General features: G+C 43.2%; 1 protein-coding gene across 1 annotated transcript in view; it reads right to left on the bottom strand.

Annotated features, from left to right (window-relative positions):
* dclk2a (doublecortin-like kinase 2a) overlaps window positions 1–22,424 on the bottom strand; it is a 41,217-nt gene extending 18,793 nt beyond the window's left edge. The window contains exons 1-2 of the mRNA XM_071519713.1: window positions 22,019–22,424; window positions 16,843–17,180 (exon numbers count right to left, since the gene is read on the bottom strand). Of these exons, the coding sequence (XP_071375814.1) occupies window positions 16,843–17,180; window positions 22,019–22,424 (744 nt within the window). The remainder of the gene's footprint in view (window positions 1–16,842; window positions 17,181–22,018) is intronic.
* Between the last annotated feature and the right edge of the window lie 558 nt (window positions 22,425–22,982).

Here is a 22,982-nt window from a genome sequence, read left to right as displayed (position 1 = left end):
AAAGATCCCTTCATCATTCCTCCCCCACACAAGTGCGCACGCACACACACACACACACACACATACACACACACACACACAACTTAAGAGAGTGAGAGGAGGAGTACAGGATGGCTGAAGACTGGTGGGCAGATGGATCCTCTAGAGGAGATCGGGGGCTGACACAGTGGGAGAAGGAGTGTGTGTGTGTGTGTGTGTGTGTGTGTGTGTGTGTGTGTCCAGAAGGAGATCCAGAAGGAATAAAGGGCTCCTTAAGACCCCTAACCGTCTCTAAGAGCCATACATCTCTTCAGTAGAGAGAAGAGGTGGAGGATGACAGGAAAGGAAACAGAGGTGGAAGACAAGTCAGAATAGAGTACAACCTGAGGACTGAAATAGCAGGAGGAGTGCTGTATGTATTAGTAACACCACAATGCCACAAATATATCATATTTGGCCTAAACACAGTTACCACAACTCATCCATGAATAATAGATTTCAGATGATTCTGCTGCATGTTCTATATAAACTCAGACAGCATAAATTAAAAATGAGACAGCATATAGTATCCATAGCACTCTCATGAATAAACAAAAACAGTACTTCAGCCTCAACATGCCCCCCCCCCCTTCCCATCTAATTTCTGAGGCAAAACTGCTGACCTTTTCACTTGACCTGGAAACAAAGGGAAGGAATCAATATCAGTGAATGTGGAGGTACGGTGTGTATGCGGTGTGTATGCGGTGTGTATGCGGTGTGTATGCGGTGTGTAGGCGGTGTATATGCGGGTGTGTATGTGGTGTGTATGCGGTGTGTATGCGGTGTGTATGCATGCCAGGCCATGGCAGAGTATCGGAGCAGCTCTTGTGTCACATAGCTGGAGTGGATGCCATTCTTTAGACGGGCTCTCACTATGGAGCTTGGCAGCTGATCGCCCCACCATACTGTCTGGGCACAGTTGTTAGAATCACCATGGCAACGGCCCCCAAAGATAGGCCGATGTACGTGTCAAAAGTGGATTGTTGGTATAGTAGAAGCTATCATGGTGAAAGAGGGCAGTACAATGTGGACATTATTTGTAAAATGAAGCAATAAGTCACAAGAGGTCACGCTTTACAGTGATTTTAGACCAACTTAAGAAGCGCTGTTAGGCTGCTTGGCTGTTCTGAAATGACTACAGCACGGCCTCTCATGGTTTGCATAAAATGGTGGTAATACACCAACACAAATATTTTATACATCTTTTATGTTTAATCAATAACATAAGTAAATTAGAATTGTGATTCAAATGTATCCTTCTGCCAAACAATATAGTTCTTGAACAGTAGCTAAATGAAGTGGCTGCAACACATTGTAATAACTGCAATGCTAGAGACAACAAATCAATAATAATTAGCCCTAAATTTCTTCTTCGTACCATTCCTCCATTGTTATCCCCCAAATAAATGGAAATTTACTGATTTTCTTTACTTGGTGATTTCCAGTTGCCGCATTAATTAACTACAGGTGTGCATTTATCGGATGTTTCACAGCGGCTTCGAAAGTGATTCAGCCAATCAGAACTGAGGACCAAACTATCTTTTAATCTTTACAATAACTTACTGATCCTTGAGAAGTATATCCTAATATATGTAATGCACACAATGGACTCAACTTGCACTGTACATTGTATATAGTGTAGTACGAGTTCAGTAAGTTTAACACACTGATGCCAATTACAGTCTCCTATCTTAAGACTGCAACCAGGCAAATAGTTTTCAGTGACTTCTGCACTTAATCCATACAGTACCAACTCTGGTGTATAAGCATCATCAATGACCATCCAGTATTTTTCCATCCACCTCAATGGACTGTGTGTGTGTGTGTGTGTGTGTGTGTGAGTGTGTGCTGAGCTCGGTGGCTAGGTGTTTGAGGACAATGTGTGACATGAGCGCTGGGACTGCTGAGGTGAGCACTGTCCCCTGGCAGGGCAAACGGCAGCCACGATGACATCAGCAGACAGAGGACCTTGGTGACAGCCGGGGCGAGGGCCGCTCTCCCAAAGCCACGCGACGCCGCCTGACAAGCACAAGCCACACGCATCGTCATGGCCGCACCTCGCGAACCGTGGCAGATACTTTGACATAAATCACTTCATATTAATTTGAATTCTAATTTGAATCCGTGTTCAAATTGGTCTTAGCCAGGTTAGCTCCCTATTGCCCCAAGATAGGCTTGTCCCGATGCCCCCTGGGAAACGCAGAGTCATTGTGAAGTAAAAGGACTGGGGGCTGGGAGATTACTTAGCATTGTTTGAAAGGCCCTTGATTGTACTCTCCATCACACACACACACACACACACACACACACCTCTCTCCCTGCAAGGCTGGCTCTGCTGTAGCCGATGACAAAGTACTTTTCAGCTGGCCTGTGATGCCCAGGGGGATAATGGGAAAATGGAGACAACTGGTGTGTAGTATTGACAGGGTTTTAAAGCAGAGAGAGAGAAAAGGAGATAGAGTGGTTAAGGAAATCTGTTAAATGACCCAACTTTTATGCACCTTTATGCACTTTTTAAAACTGGCAGAATTTACGGAACAGCGACTGACTACACTCAAATAGAAGATGAAGTAAAAATCCTCTGAACAAATACTTGTTTTATTCGGATGGCTCATTCATGATTCATTTCTAGCAACCATGAAATATCAGCTGAAGAATGTGTGGGGTGGGGAGGAAATTAGATCAGTTCAGAATAAATGATATTAATAGGAGGGGCAGAGGGGCGGGATTGTTCATAAATCTGTGATGGTTTTATCGTTTGGAATTTTTATTTACACCTACTGGTACACCAGGGGGTCAACCTTAAAGATGCACTGTTTTTCAGGGAGTACATGTAATGAGATTTTGATATAAAAAATAACAAGAAAATAATAAATCTTTTGGCATTTAATTTTATGGTACGGAAAATTGGTGGAAAAAAAAAAAAATTGGGTTACTATACAATACATAAAGTGCTTTAAACAAAACTGCCTTTCTCTTCCTAACTGATATCCCATTCCACTTTTGAATGATCCCTCCCCGCGTTATGTCCCACCCCAATATCCTGTTCCAACAGAAAATACGTCACATTAAGGAAGCAAGATGCTTTCAAAATGCTGTTTCATTGTGACTTTAAGGCCAAAACTCACTGGGCACTCACTGAATATAATGCTGGGGTAAAAACTTAAAAACACTACTTATAAATAGGGTGCCATTTAACACTATTCCAGTTTAAGTGTTTCAACATAATGGGTGTTTTCCCTGAATGCCAACAAGTGCATCATCTACTGTACGCAGTAGTCTGTTTGGAGCAGAAGAGCAGTTAAGGAGTGTATGAATGTCAGCCCGCATTGTCCATGTTTCTGTTTCTCCCTGTCAACTACTGCCAGGATAAACAGCCAATGGCGCTCCATCTAGGCGCTGTCATGATAGGGCTTGTCTCGGCCAATCAGTGAAGTGAACTGTTTGGGAGGTTCTTTATTGGCTGTGTGCGCGTCTTGAGTATAACAAGGAGGCACAGTAGTACATCTTCTGACTGAAGTTTGCCCTCCAAGATGTCACACTTTTTTCCCCTTCGTCTGTCTGCCATTTTCTTTCGCTCGCCATCCGTCTGTCTCCTCCGTCCTGCATGCTGTACTTTCTGCCCTGCTAAGCCCAGCAACAGGGAAAATACAGGTCAAGGACTTTAGGTGTGTGTGTGTGTCAGATATGTATTCCTCTACCATCCTTTCACTCAAACCTTGTTCACAGATAACTAAATAATACAAAAAATATGCAAGGGATTCACACTTGAAGGCCACTGAGCTATTAATGACTGGTCAGGCGGGTCAGAATCAAAATCAAAGAGATATTTAGGCTAGATAGTGAAAGGTCTTGATTTCCAGGGCCTGAAAATGAACTGAAATGCCACTCATCACAGTGAACATATCAATGCAAGAACACAGCACCAAACTGTCTTCTCTTGTTCCTGATTCAGGGCTTCGTTCCTAAAACAGATGCCACACACCGACACGTGCAGATTAATCATCCTACTGACAAAGTGGCCGAAGAATAGTCAGACAAGAAAGTAGAGGCTCTTCATGTCAGAGCTGACAGGCCAATCACTGTGATCATCACCATCAGCCACATCTACCCCCAAACCCCTCATTGCTTTAACACTCCTTCTCATTTGACTCATGGTAATGAGGGGTAAAGGAGGTGGGTGTAGTCCTGAGAGACAGACGAAAAGAGAGAGGGAGAGAGAGAAAGAGAGAGATCTTTGCCTCTTGCCTTGGGCAAGGTCATAACAGTCTACAGAGCACTACTTGCACTTCCGCAGGCAAGAGCCTTTCATGGTAAAACTGGTTGTGCATTCCTTACACGAGCCATGAAATATTCAGAGATTCAATATTCGAATAGCAAAACATGCTAATTTGTTTACACAGCAAATGCATAATTACTTTGATCGAGAACATACAGATACCTATTAAGTTTGTGCGCCTGATGCTTAAGCCAGCTGGATTATAAACTCTGTTTGAACGCGTACTCACAGACAGTGGCCGTTTCCACAGACTACTGGTTAATTCCTTTGGATTAGAGAGGTAAATCTCAGCCACGTGTCCAACAGGCAAGACAAGGCAGTGGCACGGAAACCTAAGCCCATCATTAGCTCGCTACTCTGCATTAGCTGCATTAACGATTAGCTGCTAAATACTGTGTGTTTTTAACAAATTCCATTTGCACTCAATCTCCTGAAAGACGGCTTTTGAATGCACAGCACATAAGTCGATTTAGACAGTTAAAGTATGAACATTCTGCACACACTGATGTAAACGAACCAACGCACCATCGCTCACTGAGGGCATAAAGAAAAAAATATATATCTGCATGATAAATGAGCACGTCTACATGGGTTTTCGTCAACCACAGACTACAACATGATAAATTCACGCGGGACATTTTATCGGGACACACTGAGGCAACAGTGCTGTCCTCCACGTCAAATCAAACATAAATTCAAAATGGCAGTTTAGGTTTGCAGAGCAATTTAGGGTAACTCAGCAGCAGTCTAGTGAACTCTGTCTCACACCAGCCTGTGCCTGGTAGGCGTATCACACATTACACAGCTGTCTCCCTCTCCTCCCAGTCATATCCAAGCAGAGAGAGACATTCCACTACGTTACCCCAGGCTGTCTGGATGTACACTAGTGCTGAGCTCTTTACACTCAGATGGAGCCGTGCAGGAAGGAGAGAAGAGAGGAAGAGGAGACAATACTGTCAGTCTGCGTCCGCGTGCACACACGTAGAAACACTCACACTTGCGCATACACACACACACACACTGCCTTTATAGTCCCAGTGGACTAGATTACCTTACCTTAATAATTGAGACTTCTAGAAACGCTGTGGTGCAGTGAGATTCCCAAGGGAAGCATGAAATATTTAATGGTTTTGTTGCCAGTTTTACATAATCTTCAGCCTCAAATTAACCTTTTGTTCTGATGTCCATTTGTCCATCTGTCTACGAGTCAATATTGCCTAAGCATTGCTCTGCCCTTGCCACTGCCACCCACACCCCCCACTTCACCCCACAGTTTGTCTATACAGCAATGCAAATTCTCCCACTTCTTTTCTCCCCTTGAGCTTCAAACACCGTGAACTATCTATCTTGCTAAGTCCCATGGTTGCTTAGAAAAAAACAAAACTACACTAACTACACGTCAAATAACAAGTCCAGCAAAATGGTTCCGGGCTTTGTCACTGCAAAGACTGGCATTATCAACTCTATGTGGCCTTTCATGTTTGTGCCACTCTGAACAAAACTGTCCACTCACATAAATGTCACCATGCTCTTAAGCCAAGAGCTGTGCCCAGGGACTACTAAGGAAAAGGAAAAACTATTTGATGTGCAAATACAATTCTACCTACAGTAACAGACTATGTGTTATAAATGTCAGGGTCACTTAGATGTACTGCTCATCTGCTCTGTGCAGAATTAGTCATCGCATCAATCTGCCAAACTGAGGCAGCATGATTAAAGTGAAGTTGACAAATAAAAGTGTGTGGGCTGGGATTTGAATGCAGTCTTGCAACCATATCACAATGTCAACTTTCCTGTAGGGGCTGGAAGCTCCAAACCCTAAACTAAGGCCTGCTGAAAAGAATGGATGAGAGCCAGGGCTGGACAAACAAAACAAAACAAGTGGGTGAGATCACACATCACACAATGGATACCCCCCACTGCCCCCCTTCCCCCCCTGTGGCCTCCACACGTTTTGCACAGCCGCCAGCCTCGTGCCCCCTGACACCCCGGCTCTCTCCGTCCTCTGCCTGCTTTGTGTTTTCCTGTTTCATCATGTCGGGGTATCATGCCAGCACTTGAGAAGCAGAGAACAAGCACTTTTGTTTTATAAATACAATACGGGGCCATTGTATTGCCCACCCAGTCTAGGGGAAATGGTTGGCAGAGAGGTGGGTGTGTGTGTGCCATCTGCCGCGGCCAGTGAGCTGGGTTCTGGATTCGCAGGTTTTTATCTCACTGTCGGCCCTGCCAAAGGCCAAACAACACCCATGTGATGCAAAGGCAACCGCTCCAACGCTGCATCTTTTTGACTTGTATTGATTCAGTCTCTTTATTTTGTAATCCTATCCTGTGAAATCATTCATCTTGCAGCCTCACCAAATACCACTTTTTTTCTGTAGATAATCAGTATATAAAAGCATGATTCATCAGTGAGTCCAGACTAAACAACGACACAGCACTGAACCCAGCCAAGAATATTCCTGAATGGATGGTATATCAATGCACTGGTGTCAGATGGTGATGTATGCAAATGATAGTAAAGAACAATAGGTGGGCATGCAAATTTCATGGCTGTTGACCTAAATGGTGGTGATTAATCCAGATTTGGCCCTAAAAACAGCTCAAGCCTAACAATTAGATGGAGCCCTTGTGTGGCCTTGCCTCTAGCGAACAGGGAGGGGGACAGTCTTGCTAATCTGTCTGTAACTGCCAGCATGTTTCACTGTCCCGCCACGAGGTACGCAACTGACAAGATACAGTGCCATCCTTATAATTTTAATAAAAAGGGCAAACAAAATTCAGGCTCCTCACTAAATACAAACCTCTAACTGTTGGCACAACATAGCAGAACAGCATGTCCCAGCTAACGTATTTAGGACCTGGGCTGGTTCAGAGTATTGGGGCCAGGAGGCCATCATCATTAGGAGCGTGTCATGTGAGATGATGCCACTCTATATCAGTCTCACGCTAACCACCACCCCTCCTCCCACTCACACCCACACACCAGTATGCCCCCAAAACCCAGCAACCGCACGCAATCTAGCCATGTTATCTATATGGAACGCTGCATTGCATAGAGAGTTACTCTTAGTCTGATTTAGAATCAATTTGTGTTAATCTGACTAACCATATTTTATAGGATATAAAAGCTCAGCCCAAGCTATTGTTATTCACAAAAGGGGGCCCCCATTCATGTCTTCTCATTCTGTTATTTCAGGCTAGAAGTCTGAGGGGATTTCATCACCATCCCATGCATCACACTCCATTTGAAAGCAGGTGATCTGAAACATTGATCTGGACGGATAGGTAGGCTAGATTATATGTATGTAATGCCTAAACGATTTAATTGATAAGCTTTGATAAAAGTCCAATTGTCTGTTAAAGTGTGAAGTAATCCCAATAAGCAACACATGATGAGAAGGCCCCTCCTTCAGATATTCTCCATCTCTCATGTGCAATATGGATGATGAATGTTGTTCTGCATTCTCCCATTCATGAGCCATATCTGCCCTATAACCCATTACCTGTAGAAAATGATAGAGGAAAGAAAAATAGGTTCCTCATGTTAAAAATACAGGCAATTAAAGTTTGTGAGATCTTTTAAATAGTGGAACTAACACTAGAAAATATTTGTATTCTTTACTTGCTGGTAAAAAAATAAAGAAAAAATGAATTCTAAAAAAGCAGTGATCCAAAAAGCCACTTTTAAATAGTCTCTCAGTCTGTTGTGGTCCCACAGCGGTCTGCCTGCCCGCTCCCACCCACAGCACAGCGTCAAATTGTTTGTGCTTCACAAATTCTGCCACGAACTGCTGGAGTCCTCAGACCTCTGGATGACCTTCATCAACTTTTGTTATTCACACTCGAGGCATGCACACGCACAAATGTTCTTGCCTCTAGAAATTTCAGTCTACAATAAGAGACGATTGAGTGAAAAGAGATTGGAAAGAGTGGCTTGCCAGCTAGTGGAAAAGGGAATTAAAAATCAAATTGCTTTCATAAGAGTTGTGGGGTACCAGGCGCACCAATTTGATTTATGTAAATGAACAGCAGACATTTGTGCAGAGACATTTGATATTTAGGCTATTCCAAATATCACTAGATCTTAAGTTTATTACGGAAGCTACATCCACTGAACTCTTGCAAACATGTAAGGCATGTAAACAAAAGAGAGGACATTACATCTGAGGCTGAGCAGAAGGTCCAATTATCAATGCAGAGTCCCGTTTCCTCTCCCATTCCAGTGCTTCCTGTATGCGCTGAATAGGCCTGTTAGAGATTTTGGAGGGACGACCGTTAGAGCCCTTTCAGCTCAGCAGCCTAAATGGACCAGGTCTGTGTTTGGCTCCTCTCTGGATAATGGGCTGACTGTCGTTCTGATAACGTCACTCAGTGAAATGGATCGTGAAAGAGAAAAGCATTTCAGGACTTTCCATTTTCCATGTTCATTGTTATTGGTAGATGCTGTTCTGAGTGGGACAAATAATGCTGCGTAGAGTGGAGTTACAACTCATCTAAACTTTTTGTTGATGTTATTACAGAACATGTTATGTTACAGGGATCCAAGCTATATCTCTATATTTCTATGCTGTATGAGAGAAAAATAATGAATCAATTCCAATGTAATGCCACTTTTCCACTACAACTAAACATTGTAATAAATACATGAAATTGATGATTAAATCCACTATGTCGAGCTCTTATTCGACCATATGATGAGTGCATGCCAAAAAACATCACATTAGCTGCCTCTGAAATACTGCTTACTTAAAAGACAGCGAGGGATTTTTAAGACATTGTGATTTGCGAGACTGAGTGAGACAGACAGGGCAACAGGGATGGTGTGACATTTGGGACAAGCAGAGGCTAACAGAGTCTGACATGTTGATGCTGACTATAAGACCTGACAGCAATGACATGTAAACTCAATCTACTGAATGCTTGTCTAGTAGACTACAAGTAGGATAGTGGTGTAAATTGGCTCTAAATGATAGGATGAGAAAAGGTATGACAAGAAAAGGTTTGCACTATACGATCACCAAGATCTATGTTTTCAGGGGGGCAGAGGGCTGACAGGTTACCAGTCCATTGTAGGGCACCAATACCTTTCCGAACACCATTTCCCAGAACCCATTGGTGTAACAAAAAGGGTCACTTGATGGATGATGTATTTGTCCTCCACTACCTGTTCATAAAATTTCCCCTGAGAGAGCAAACATTTGACTTTGATATGATATCCCAAGGCAAAGCTAGCTAGGTGAGTGTGTGTGTGAGTGTGCCCATCTATCCTGTCCCCCGAAGTAAACAAACAGGCCTGAAGGTCATATAATACAGTATAGTGGATATTGCATCCTCACTCTCCCTGCATCTAGCAAATATATGTCTCCCAACAGATAATAACAATCCCTAACCATGCATGGATCATGTAATTGAAAGGCGAGTGTAATATATATTTTGTATCTAATTATGGGAAACAGTCTGATGCAGAGCAGAAGAGGTTGTCAGCTGCTCTGCACAGTGGGATTAATAAGGAGGAAGGAGGGAGGGCAGGAGGAGGAGGGGAACGACTAGCTGACTATAGGCTGGGGGTTGGGAACCAAAGCCTAGTGACTATTCTCCCTCTCTCTCTCTGTCTCTCTCTCTGTCTCTCTCTCTCTCTCTATCGACAACCCTCTTATACCTTTCAATTCTTCCCCCTTTCCCCTCTTCTGGATCTTGCTAGCACTTGGCCAGCCCTTCATCTGCGCTCATAAAGCAGTGTGGCATAGGCAGGTCCATTGCGGCCTGCTGGCAGTCTGTAATAATCCCACACTGTGATCCACTGGAGCAGTTACAGTGCCACAGGGAGCTGAGGGGGGAAAGAGATATACAGCACACTGATTATTACACTACCAGCCCAGGTCCAAACACCTCAGGAGAAGTGAAAAGTCCAAGTTGACTGCATTTGTAGAGTCAATGCTTTGATTAATCACCTAAAACTACATAAACTAGATGCTATATATAAGCTATGTAATATTGTCTTAATATCGCAGAGAACAATGGTAAAATAGAAACGATGACTACTGTTCATTCTATAAACACTATATTCCAACAGAAAACCCTGCGAATTTGATATCATCCTAAAAAAAAAACGAGCATCTGCCCAGAAATGATATAAGATAGCTTACTTTTCTCTGGTGCAATATCCAAGTCAATAATTCTTGACTGCCCTAGTGTAGTGTTTAATATTCCATAAGCACACTCGCTCCTTCTGTCTTATCACATGGACCCTCTCTTCTGTGCCACCCTTTCTGCACTCTCACTGCGCTAAAAAAGAAAACTTGTGGGGGATTGGCCTGTGAGCTGTTCTCTGTATGAATGAATGAACAAACAAATAAATAAATAATTAAATATGGAAATCTTATTTTCTCCCTGCCCAGTCAGCTTTGAGATGTAAAACAGAGTTGTCTTTCAAAAGCAGCAGCTGATTCTGCTGGCTCTGATAACCAAGATGTTCAATTAACATTCATTCTGAGGAGCAGCTTTGCAATTGAGGAGGGAGAGTGGAACTGAGAGATGTATTGTGTATGCGCACTCACTCACGCATGCACATCCATGGACACACACACATGCGCACACACACACACACACACACACACACACACACCTGACAGCTGCACTTTAACCCTCCCTTCCAGCTTATAGGTCTAATTATCCGGTGGTGGCCAGGGCCCCAGTGGGGGGGCTGAGTGAGAGCAAGTGTGTGTGTGAGTGTGTGTGCATCAGTGGGAGGGGGTGGCAGCGCCTGCAGACAGGGTGGCTGGGACCTGTGATTTGATTTTGGAGGAGCAGATGGTAGGCTGCTGCTGGAAGGCATTCTGGGTGTGTGAGTGTGTGTGTGTGTGTGTGTGTGTGTGTGAGTGCGAGTGTGAGTGTGTGTGTTATTGGCACAACTAAGCCTAGAAAGTAAGGTTTTTTATAGAATCTCTATGGGGCTTTGGTGTAACTTGTATGCTAAACATTTGATGCTCATTTTTAAGGACTCCCAAAGTATTTGACAATATACAGCTAACACAAAGCACCGGTACTTAAGCCTAAGACAACACTGTATGGATAATATAACGCACCACTGAATGGCATATAGTAGCATTTGAAGGGGACCATGTGAACATTTACTAATACACAACATGCGATTTTACAATCCCTTGTGCTATAATCCAGGGCGAGCATTCATACAGAAGCCCAATTCAGACGTCAAAAGAATGATGCACTAACCCATATGAGGACATCAGGCTATGCTGTCATAAATCTACCATTCACAAGCCACCTAATCTCAGTGTTACAGGGTTGAGTGTGTGCGTAAAAATAATTTGGGCTGAGTGTGAGAGTGAAATCTAACTGTACATTCAAGCAGCTGAGCTGGATCATTGGTCTGCTTCCCTGTCACAATCAAAGAACTCAAGAAGAAGTAATACTCTCCCTTTCTGCTTCAAGGCCATGTGTCAAAACCCTTTAAAAAGGACATGTCACACTTGATAAGAAGTGACATAAAGAAAACGTCTTTCACTACACAGTCGAGGAGGGGGGTGGGGGGATGGGGGTATAAAACACTTTCCTGTACCGCTGCCATACAAAAGAGGATTCTCCTTTTCTCACATAAACAAACACACCGGCCCATTCCATGCATGGGGAATCATAGGAGACGTGGCTTGTCTAGCCACGAGTATGCTGCCAGTCAGGGTGTGAAAAGAGGCTTATCTGGGAAGAGAGGCTCCGTCACAGAGAGCTCCACACAAGTCAAGCTGTCAGATTACCTAGACGTGTCTGGTCTGGGAGAGTGTTACCTCCTCTCTACTCTCTCCAGGCACATGGGGGCAGGGGAATGGAGAAAGTGAAAACAATCTATGTTGTCCCATTCAGTTATAAACAGTCAGTGTTTAGAATTATCAAGATTAGGTTTTGCATGCTCTATAAGGGGAAGGGAGGGGTAGCTGTAGCTCATATATAACATTCAAAGAGTTTCATATTCAGTTAAATTGAGTTCTATTGTCAGGTGTCCAGCTCTGGTCTCCAAGGATCAGGTTGCAGGCTTAATGGGCTAAAACTCTAAATTAGACTCTTAATTTAATTAAGAGAGAGTCAAGAGAGTAATGTGAGTCTAGAGTGAACATAGAGTACATTCTTTTTTATGTGGCTACTGAGATATTATTGCATGAAAACACACATGCTGTCTTGCCAGTGAGTGTCTGGCTGCTGCTGTAGGGTGGTTGCATCAGCAGGTGGATGGGACTAAAATAGCTAACTTTCTTGGAAGACTACAAATAAGTGTTAAAAAGAATGTAGCCCATTATAAAGAAGGGCTTTGTTACAAATTGAGCATCTCCATCTGAAAGTTACACCTCCTCTTACAAAATGCTACATGAGACAAAATTAAATAAAATCTTGGTACTTTTTGAAGAACAGTAGGTAAGTCCTTGGTTTATAAAATGCTATCACTTTTATAGATTTTATATCTTATGTACGACAAAATACATTGGCCCGTGTTCTTTGAGCTGTCCTTGCAAGAAAACCAACACAAAGCTGGTTATGTGACAGGACTGAAAAACTAGAACATAATTTAATTTGTCACACACAGCTTAACCAAATTACACTGCCGTTGTGACACGGTATCATTCAAGTGAAGGACTAGGCATCGGTGGAAATATTTCAGCACCAATAGAGCTTCCAATGCTTCAAAATGATACCGCTTCTAAACAATACTCATCTTTTCTAAAATTTCTTACAGCAGCTCTTCTAAATGGAATCAGACAGTGATGATTTTTTCGGTACAAATTCCCATTACGAAGACAACTTGAGTACTCTTGGTAAAAAGCCAATCGTTTGAAGCCTTTTGATGCCTTAAAATCAATATGGTACCCATTAACATTCATTTTCAATACCTAGTAATGTGCGGATGGCAGGCATCCTGTTTTCCTCCCTGTTGATTTGATAGTAATAGACCTTGGCTTTTGCTGCAGTCATCACTGCTGACAACAACGACATGTTATTGGATTATCGCCTCATAAACACATTAACATCAACCTCAAAGATTGATCTCCCTATAAATGGGGACTATTGATTTTATCTAAAAGGCATTGGTGTAGAGGAGCATGTGATGACACCATGTAGGATGCACTATAAGAGCCGCACTATCAAATGTGACAGAGGAAACTCAGTGGTGGAGAACTTTATGTTCTCTTTATGTTCTCCACCACTTTATGTATGTATGGATGGATTTGGCATGCTCTAGCAGAAAGCAGGAATCATCCTTCAAGGAAAGGAAAAGGACTGCTGCAACTGATGGCTGATGGTTTCATCATCAAAAACCCTGTGATGAGTGCGATCCTCTAGGGAAGCTAAATGGCACACTTGTCAGCAAAAGAGTTGTGTAATGTGTCACCTCAAGAGTGTAATCCCCAAAACTATACAACATGTCCTAAATCATTAATACAAATGGCTGAATTACGATCTAAAATATAAATGACTACAAAAAAAATCATGACTTGCTCCTGCATCCTATTTTAATTCATTATGCAATGAATGTTGGTGTTATGTTGGTGGCAGAATTGGCTGGCATCCATTTTTAATCCAGTAAAAAGGATGTCATGTTTGCTTGAGAGCACAACAGGCCAGAGTTGCTGTGTGGTTTGGGATTTTGCTCCAATGACTTACCCATATTGCTGCATTTACGATCATACTGTAGGCGAAGCTGTGCGAATGACTAATAGTGAATAATATTTTGATTTCTACAGTTTTCCTAACCACACGACACATCATCTCTCCAGCCTATATTTATGGACAAGACAGAAATCTAGGCATGAACATTTGTTTTATTTTGGCAGGCGCAACTTGAATGATGGGAGGCTTTGGTGAAACAGCTTTAACTTTAACAATTGCATGAGTGCTCATGATGTATAAAAATACAGAAAATAAAATATAACGGAGTACATCACTTAACATTCTTCAGGCATTTGTGCGGGCCAACCATTATACAGGTATTACCCTAATCCTATCATATTAGCATAATGCTTGTGAGTTCTTTTTTTTCACAGCTTTAAAAGATAAAAAGCCAGGCCTGGTTGATTTGGGGCTGGGGGGGATTCAGTGTGAATTTCAGGGATAGACACTTCACCCAGACAGACCCTGGAGCTCTCAATTTGGATTCACTACTAGCAAAAAGGCAAATCCCCAGAGACGTTATCAAATGCTTCCAACAAACCGCCACATTCCTGCAGACGCAGACTTCCAGCGGCAGTTGCCTGGTTGAAACAAACCCTTGAGACGTTGGAGGAAGGGTACTCCTTCTCTTTCAGTCTGTCTGATGTTCTCCCCGCCTCTTTTGTCTCTCTCTCTTCTCATTTCACAATCATAAAGGATTGGTCTAAGTGGCTACTGTACATCAGTAGAAGCTGGATAGCTCGTAACAAGACAGCAGGACACTAGAATTTTTTCCCCAAGCACCCAAGTAACTTGAATGCATTCCTCATGGCAATAAGAAGCCCAGAAAGGCCTGTTAAAATTATCTACAAGGAATCTACTGAGAGATGGAAACAGAGACACACCAAGGCTTTTTGTCATAGATTCAGGACTGAATTGGTCATGGAGGGGATTCTCATGTGTATCTCATGAGAACCATGAATGGGCGTAGCTATGGGCACTGCATTGATTAAGTGATATTTCACTTTAGTACAACATTTTCGAACACACCAACCTCTGGCATTTACCATCTAGAGTGTGTACCCCCACCCCCAACCCCCGACAATCTTTAGCAATAATTACCAAGAGGCAGAATTACTCCTTGATATAGTTACACAGACTACAGTAAAATGTAGTATGGCAAATCTACAGGATTTAGTTGTATTTCTGATAACCAGGACAGCCAGTGTTGGTCACTGAGTGCTTAGGGAAGATATGCAAAACATATGGACTATAAATGTCATGGGAACAGTAGAATTGTTATACCAAAGCTATATATCACTTTCAGAGTTGACTGAGAGAGAGAATACACTGAATTCAGTGTAGGTCTGAACTTTATCGCTTCACAATTATTCCCACTAGCTGAGTTGTTTTCACAGACATCAAGTTCTAGACCATCCAGCATACTAAACGTTTTGCCAATGCAGCTATGTGCCTGTACAGTGCTGGTCTGGTGACAGAGTGGATGTTGGGCCGGCCCTGTCAGAGGAGATAAGGATCATTATTCTCATGAGTCATTTCTCCGGCCTGACCTGCCCATGAAGATTCCTGTCGGCTCACAGGGAACAAACATCAGCCAGCTCGGTTGTCACACTTGGATTCTCAGTATTAAGCTCTTAGGCATTTGAAAGGAGGAGATTCTTCTTTTTCACTTCCCCTAGTTGTCTGCCATCAGTATGTTTTTGTGCACACAGCACAACAACACAGTTTGAGTGATCATGGCTACATTCTAGATAAGAAAGTAATAATAAAAATATATTGTTTTTACTCTCTATTCTTATCTTTTTACTGTATCTTGTGCTGTCTTCTTGTTTTAAAACCACTTTATGAGTTGGATGTTTGCCTTTATTTCACTGTTAAAGAATTCTCTAAACTCAAAAAGACATACAAATTAAGTTTATTACTACTATTATGTAAAACCCGGAAGATATTTACTTCCCCCAGATGAGGCAACATTAACATCAATCTTTTTGATTAGGGACACAAAAGGCACCATGTGTTCAAACTCACCTCATCTCATAACACCAGGGAGCCCAAGATGAGAATTTCAAATGGAAACATTACTATATATGTGTCCCAGATGGATAGGATTGTAGCGCAGACAGTCAGTCTTGCATGACTTAATAGGGGCGGATCAGGTAGGGAGGAAAATATACTCAAGGATTTGGCCAAAGGACTGAACTCGAAAATGTATTTATTAGCGTCTAGTTGAAATAATTGTGGCATGTAATTATGTTTGGATGATTAAGCAGGATGTAATTACCTAGACTGCTGACACAGCTGAAGCCTATAGATCATAGTGGTTCTTAGAGATAAAACATTTGGCTGGAAAAGCTCAGCCTAGCAGTTCCATCTGGTTCTCATATGCACATCTGACTCTCCAGATCCTAATGTAGTCCTGGAGAACTGCTATGAAAGAACTGCCTCACCCAACTTTGTTATCAGGTGTGCCGTTATTTATCTCATGCTAAACAATAGATGATATGAATAGAAAGTGGGTGGCAGCAGGGTGACCTAGTGGGTTAGAGAGGCTGTCCCATAACTGGAATGTCACAAGTTCAATCCCTGCAATGGCCATTTAGTTGAAGAGTTCACAGATATTGTCAAGAACAAACAATACCTTTCACTGCTTTACAAGAGTTTGCATGGTGATTAGAATACCAGCGCTGCAATTAAATACCCACATTAGAACCTCATATGAAGTACTGCTAGTCAGGCTTTGGGATATACTCCTGCAATCTCCAGTACCAATGGGAGGATGCACAGCTTTGCATGGGGTATCCATAATGTCTTCAGACTGCAGTTTTAGTCCTTAAACCTAAAAAGAGCATGTGTGGTATTAGCCTTACCTGCTTGCCCTCCAGAGTGTACAGCCTCTTCACAGCACCAGAGTCCAACTTGATTGCATCAGTGATGTCGGTAAGCACCTGATCGAAGGAGTGCGCCGTCTTCTTATTGAGGAGTATTCGCACCGCCTTGCGGGGTTTGACACCGCTGCGGATGACAGTGACTAGCTTGGGTTTGATGAAGTCCTTGGACTCGCGCTGCAGCTCGCTCTTCAGCGTGCTGAGGGAGGAGAGGGAGCGAGACGTGCCGGTCTTGCTGCCCACGGACCAGTTGGGGTTGACATTCTTAATGTAGTCCACGCGGCGGAAGGGTTCATTGGAGGCGCACACATAGCTCTCACCTGGAGGAAAAAAAAAATGGCAGAAGTGACAGTCAACAACCTGATGAAGACCAAGACAGGTTGTTCGAAACATTGTGTACTGTAAATAAATGTCCTGGAGCAGCATGCTGTTGTGTGGATTAACTTTTTAATGATGTATTTCTATCTATCTATCCTGCACTAGCACTAAGGTGAATGTGCACATAGCCTCATGTTATTTAAAAATGACAGTCAAAACATGGATCTATTGCAAATCACATCAACTCCTGGCAAAATGGCCTTAAGAATACAAAATACGGGGGAAAGGCATGTGCAGACTATACATATAATGCACTAGAAAAAGAACCCAGCTTATGTGTTTGGTATGCACCGTAAAATAACTCACCCATGTGGCAGTAAGCCAATCAGTTCTACAATGGACAACAATGAGTTAACATTCCTCAGTGGAACAAAAAGGCACATTGAGAGGCCAGGCCAGTGTAACACTGTCTTCTCTCTCTGTCAGCTGTTGAGCTGCTGCACTGGCCTTCCTCCAAAGCAAAGCATTTTGTGTTTTTTTCTGCCGGCATTCCATTCTAACAGTTAACAAGCAAGTGTTTCCCCTTAAGAACAAAGTCATGTGACAACTACAGGGGCTTTTCTGGTAAATGAAAACCACAGTAAGAATGTCCTGTGATTGCTTTGAAGGCTGAGTGTTGGATAAGAAAATGTGTTTCTGCTCTGCCATTCAGTTTCACTCTGAAAAAGAGAAAGAGAGTGAGAAAGCGAGGGAGAGACTTTCTCTTCCTGCTACATTCAGAAGTGCTGAAGAGTCCAAGAACAACTGACCTTCTCTCAGAAGCAACGTAAGCTGAACAGCAGCCTCATATAGATTATAATACTATGTCTGCATTCTGCTGTAGTGAGCATCCGCTGTCTCTCAGTGAAGTGATTTACAGGAATGGGCCAGAAGACAAAGGTCAGGGAGTTTCTCACTGACGGACTTGCAAAGAGATCAACAGCATGGCTTTGATAATAATACACAAACTGATAAGCTGAAAAACATAAGTAGTGCATTAAAATTATGTCTAACCAGCAAGGAAACCAGCTTAGCAGAGCCAATATCCTGCAGAGCATTATACACTACATCAATAAAGATCATACTAATCCATAGTGCTCAAGTTTGTTTAGACATGTTTCTGCCAATGACAGCTACGGTCCACCTGTATCTTTGAATCTGTGTGACAATCTCACAATGGCTGGGTCTGGTTCTTTATAAAAAGAGAGCTACTTAGCCCTGAAGCTGACCATAGAGCTAACACACATCAGAATACAATCCCACATTACACAGAAACTAATGAGTCCTACTTGGAAAAAACATGTGCTGTTCATGGTGCTGCATTCACAATCATCTTGGCAAAAGTTGACTTCACTGATACATGTAGAAAATAAAGTCTTATCTATAAAATTTTGGTTATCGGATGTGTGTCAAGACAAAAGATTTGTGAGACAGTGCAAGACAGCCTTATGAGACAGCGTGTCCCACGGTGCCTGGCTTTATTAAGCTAGCAATTAACCAAAGGCTAATTAAGAGGCTAGGACACAGCTGGGGGGACTGAGCTATGGCTGAAAACAAAGACAAAATATAACTGGGGCTGCCATCCATTCGGGGGCACCGACAGAATACTGATGCTCTCAGATGGCGACTGGTGACAGAAGTGTATTCCCTGGGGCTCGGGGGTCTCAGGTGTGACGTCCCCCAGCGAGGTTAGGGGGAGCCTCAGCCTCCCTCCGCTGGCTGTAGTCCCCATGTGGAGGACAGATGAGATCGCCTTTAACAGGGACATTGAACCCACCGCAGCTGCTCTCACTGTAGTGGTCACACAGCTGCCACTCATAGAACACACACCATCACTAAATGGTAAATCACACAGTATGACTGGTGACATTAAGGCCTGCAAAGTGACCCCTTGAGATTCTGAGATGCAAATAGCAAATGTATGGTCTTTCCTAGATTTCTGAATTAATACTCAATGAATATTAATCTCATCTATCCATTATGCATACTTTCATGATGCTGGCCAACGTACCTTTTCATCCAAAAACTATAAATGTATTAATCAAAGTAAATTGTCCAGCCTCTGTGAAACTAACATGGTTTAAAACTCAAAACATTCTCCTTTCAACGATGAGTAGTCCTAATTCATTGGATCTGTTATCAATAATGAATTTAAAACCGTGACATTTTCTCAGTAAAAAGTTGATTTACTTTGCTGTTGCTGTTACATGTGCTGTATTTTCAGTATGAGGTTTAGCATGTGATTCAGTCTCAAAGTTCTCTTTTCAGCCAATCGATACTCATTACACACCGTTTCTGAGTACAACAAGACTTCAGCACAGCTAGAAATGAGCTACTAATGCCGCTATCATATATTTGCGAACACTTAGGACATAAAAACCTTAAAAGGCTTAATTCCTCCCAACGGAACTGATAAATCCCTTGGCTCGGGAGACTTGTTATTGTCCCAACAAGAATTTGTTTATCAGTGAGCTTTTTGTGCACCTCTGCATATTCACGCCATAAACTACAAAGCTTTTCCTAAACCCCAGTTCAGTATCTGCTGCCTCTCTGTGTTCAGTTCCACAAGCACAGCAGTTCAAGTTGACTGGTCGACTCAGTAATCCCATCCAGCTATAAGGGGCTCACATGTGAATGGTGCTTGATTGGGTTTCCACACAAAAGGCCCCAGCAGTCCTCAATCAATGGAGGCAGACTGCTGAGCTGTGCAGTAATGTCCCCTCTCCCTGTCCATTAGATGGGTGAGTAAACAAAGACAAGACACTGCTGCTTCGCCCGCCTGCGTCTCCAGCCGGAGGGGCTTTGGTGGAGAGTCAAGGCAGCCTGTGTGACTACAGTACGTACTTGTGCTTGACTCGGGACAGTGTGATGGCCTTGCTGTCGTCATCATAGACCCCTGTGTTTACATCACTGACAAAATGAGCTGTTGAAGCATCAGAGAGGGGAAGAACTGTGGAGTCAAAAGAGTTTTTTCTAGTTTGGGACCAAACTCTTAAGTGCAACGTCTGCTAACAATAAGAGGAGAGGTGAGGTTTGTTAGAGGTTCCAAAATAAACAGGGAGAATTAAAAACCAATAGGACTTGTGTATCAGCTGCAACTGAACTCTCCTTTCTTAGATGACCTAATGACCTAATCATTAATACACACCCAATGTCCTCATTTAGCAATGGGTGACCTATATATTGAAGCGCAGAAGTGCGGGAGCAGAATGATCTGTAGCAGATCCAATGCACCAAAACAACTTTTGCTCAATATGCCGAACTATGCGATGCTATGCGGATCAGGCACTGGCCTAAATCTTCCCCGGTCTCTCAGGGGATGGGGCAGAGGAAATGAGTGTAGTGCAGAGTCTAAAGTTTTGGGAGGACGTGAGATGAAAATAGCCGAGGATGTGAGAGGCATCACTGCAGTAAGAGGTCGGCGGATCTGGAGTTAAGTGTGGCCGAGCGGTAACCCCTGGTGTTAAAAGAGGATTGCTTGGAGGTCACAGAGTAGACAGCACACTCTGGGTCTGAACATGAAGATTAACTTATTACTGAGAGGTCGCTGTCCCTGCAGGCGGCACAACACAGCGGGAAAGTGAAGGGGTAGGAGGCTGGATTCCACATGTGTATGCAGTGTAGTGAAAACTGAAAGAAGATGTGACTGCCTTTGCCACATTATTTTAAATCTTTTTCAAAAACTACTGTGCCAAGAATGCATTAAGCCCCCACCTGCTGCACTCTCCAAAAAGACATTCACTGACCCTACATAAACTGACTGTAAGAGACAGTATTTTTTTACAGTAATTTTTTCAGTGGTAGCTATCAGTTTCAACATTCAACTTTTAGTTTTTAAATTAGAACTCAATAAAAACATTTTCTAAATCTTCAGTCAACTCTAAAACAGGAGCAGTGAACAGACGCTGGATGGGCGAGGGAAAACCTTCATCTTTCATGCCCCAAGGGTGAAATAACAGCCAATGAACCCTGCACCAACAACACACACACACACACACACACACGCACACACACACACTCGCAGGCAGGCATGCACTTACAGTTATACAGGGCACGTTCACACCCACACAATCTGGGCTCACCAATACTGAATCAAATACACTCATTTGGAGAGGAAGGAGGGAGGGAGAGTGAGAGAGGCTCCAGCTGAGATCAATGGATGCACATTAGTGCAGACCTGTGTTGGACTAAGCCCCACTTACCAGGGAGCTGCTTGCCTGCTTGGCTCTGACTGCTGCTCAACGCTGGGTCAAGCATGTCAGAACAGTTATGTCAAAGCAGCCACAAAGATGCATGGGGGCAGAATCCAACAAACCATAATGGGGATAGATACAGTACTGCAGAACTCTACCAGGATGCCTTGCTCAAAGGAGGATTATTCTCAAAGAAACATTTTGCTTTGAAGTCAAAATTTCAACTTTCCTGATAGACCACATAAATGAAATATTCAAAGTAGGCTACACAGCAATGCTCAAGTAGGCCTAGCTCTCAAAATGTGAATGCGAATGCATGAATCGCTTTTGCCCAACTTGCCTGAGGCCATAGTCTTGGCCCAGTTGTTTAATACCCAAGGCAAAACTGTTTAGGCTACAGTAGGCCTGTGGCAGAACATCCATACACACTGACTTTTAATAAAGAATGAAATTTGGTGACTTCAGAGCCTATATAACTGTTCATTACCGTTATAGCCTATAATTCTTATACATAAATCCAATGCGCATTGCCATAAATATGTTCAGCCATTGACCTCCTTTCGTGATGTATGGTTACATGGAGAGGAGGTTACATTAGTGACCCTTACCCTCTACTAACTCATCCAGACTGGTGATCCTCTTGCCTCCTTCCACCGTGTATAATGTCCGGACTCCTTGAGGAAGGTTGACGTTGTCCGAAAGGGAGCGGGTGAGCTCCATAAGCAGCGCATCCAGGGACCTAAAACGGTCGTTGGACACGGCATACACCAAACCCTTGAAGTATTTGTCACCATTGCGATAAAACCGCACTTTTCTTGCTTTCTTCTCCGATGTGAGAGACTGGAGTGTGCGTGTGCGGTAGAAACTACAGTGCGCACTGTGCGCCGGGCTGGGGACCAGTCCGTTACCTCTGGAGCCTGAATGGGACCCGGAGCCTGAATTAGCCCTTGGTGACCGGTGCGTCTTCTCTCGTTCCTCGAAATGTTCAAATTCAATACTTCTGCTTAGCGACATATTTTCTCCCTCTATCTTCTACGGTACACACAGTCCCAAAAAGAAAAACAACCGAAACCTTTCGGCACCCGTCTTATTCCAGTGAATGCTGTAGAAACAATGCGTCGGCAACCGGAGGAAGGATACACGTGTGCTTCTCCAGTCTCCAGTTTCAGTCTAGATACAATTTGTTGCAGCCGCACCGGCTGCTTGTTACAAAGTCCTACGTCGCAGCACACCTCCTAAAAAGAGGACATGAGACAAGAGGGGTAGGATCAATTATCAGCTCCACAGAAGATAAACCCGTCCTGACTGTTCCGATGGCTTTGCCTACAAAACGCAGTGGGCACAATATTCCAAGCGGTAACTCGGGACTATCCGGTTGAAACTGTGGCAAATAATGGCCAGCTTTGTTTAACAGACATTGCAGTGGACCCGCAGTAGGCCCACATACAATGAAGAAATCTTACAAAACTTCAGTGTGCCGCAAAAGCCGCAAGCCTCCTTTTCCTTCTCACATCCTTTCCCTGACTGCTCGTCCGCTCTGAAGCTGTCAAATCAATGGGGTTGGAGAGAGGA

Source organism: Centroberyx affinis, unplaced genomic scaffold (genome assembly GCF_046629955.1).
Source record: "Centroberyx affinis isolate AG114_WGS23_722 - 3 ecotype Tasmania unplaced genomic scaffold, CSIRO-AGI_Caff_v1 ptg000723l_1, whole genome shotgun sequence".
NCBI classification, from domain to species: Eukaryota; Metazoa; Chordata; class Actinopteri; order Beryciformes; family Berycidae; genus Centroberyx; species Centroberyx affinis.
Note: the sequence above shows the minus strand (reverse complement) of the source record. Positions and strands in the feature narration are given on the sequence as shown.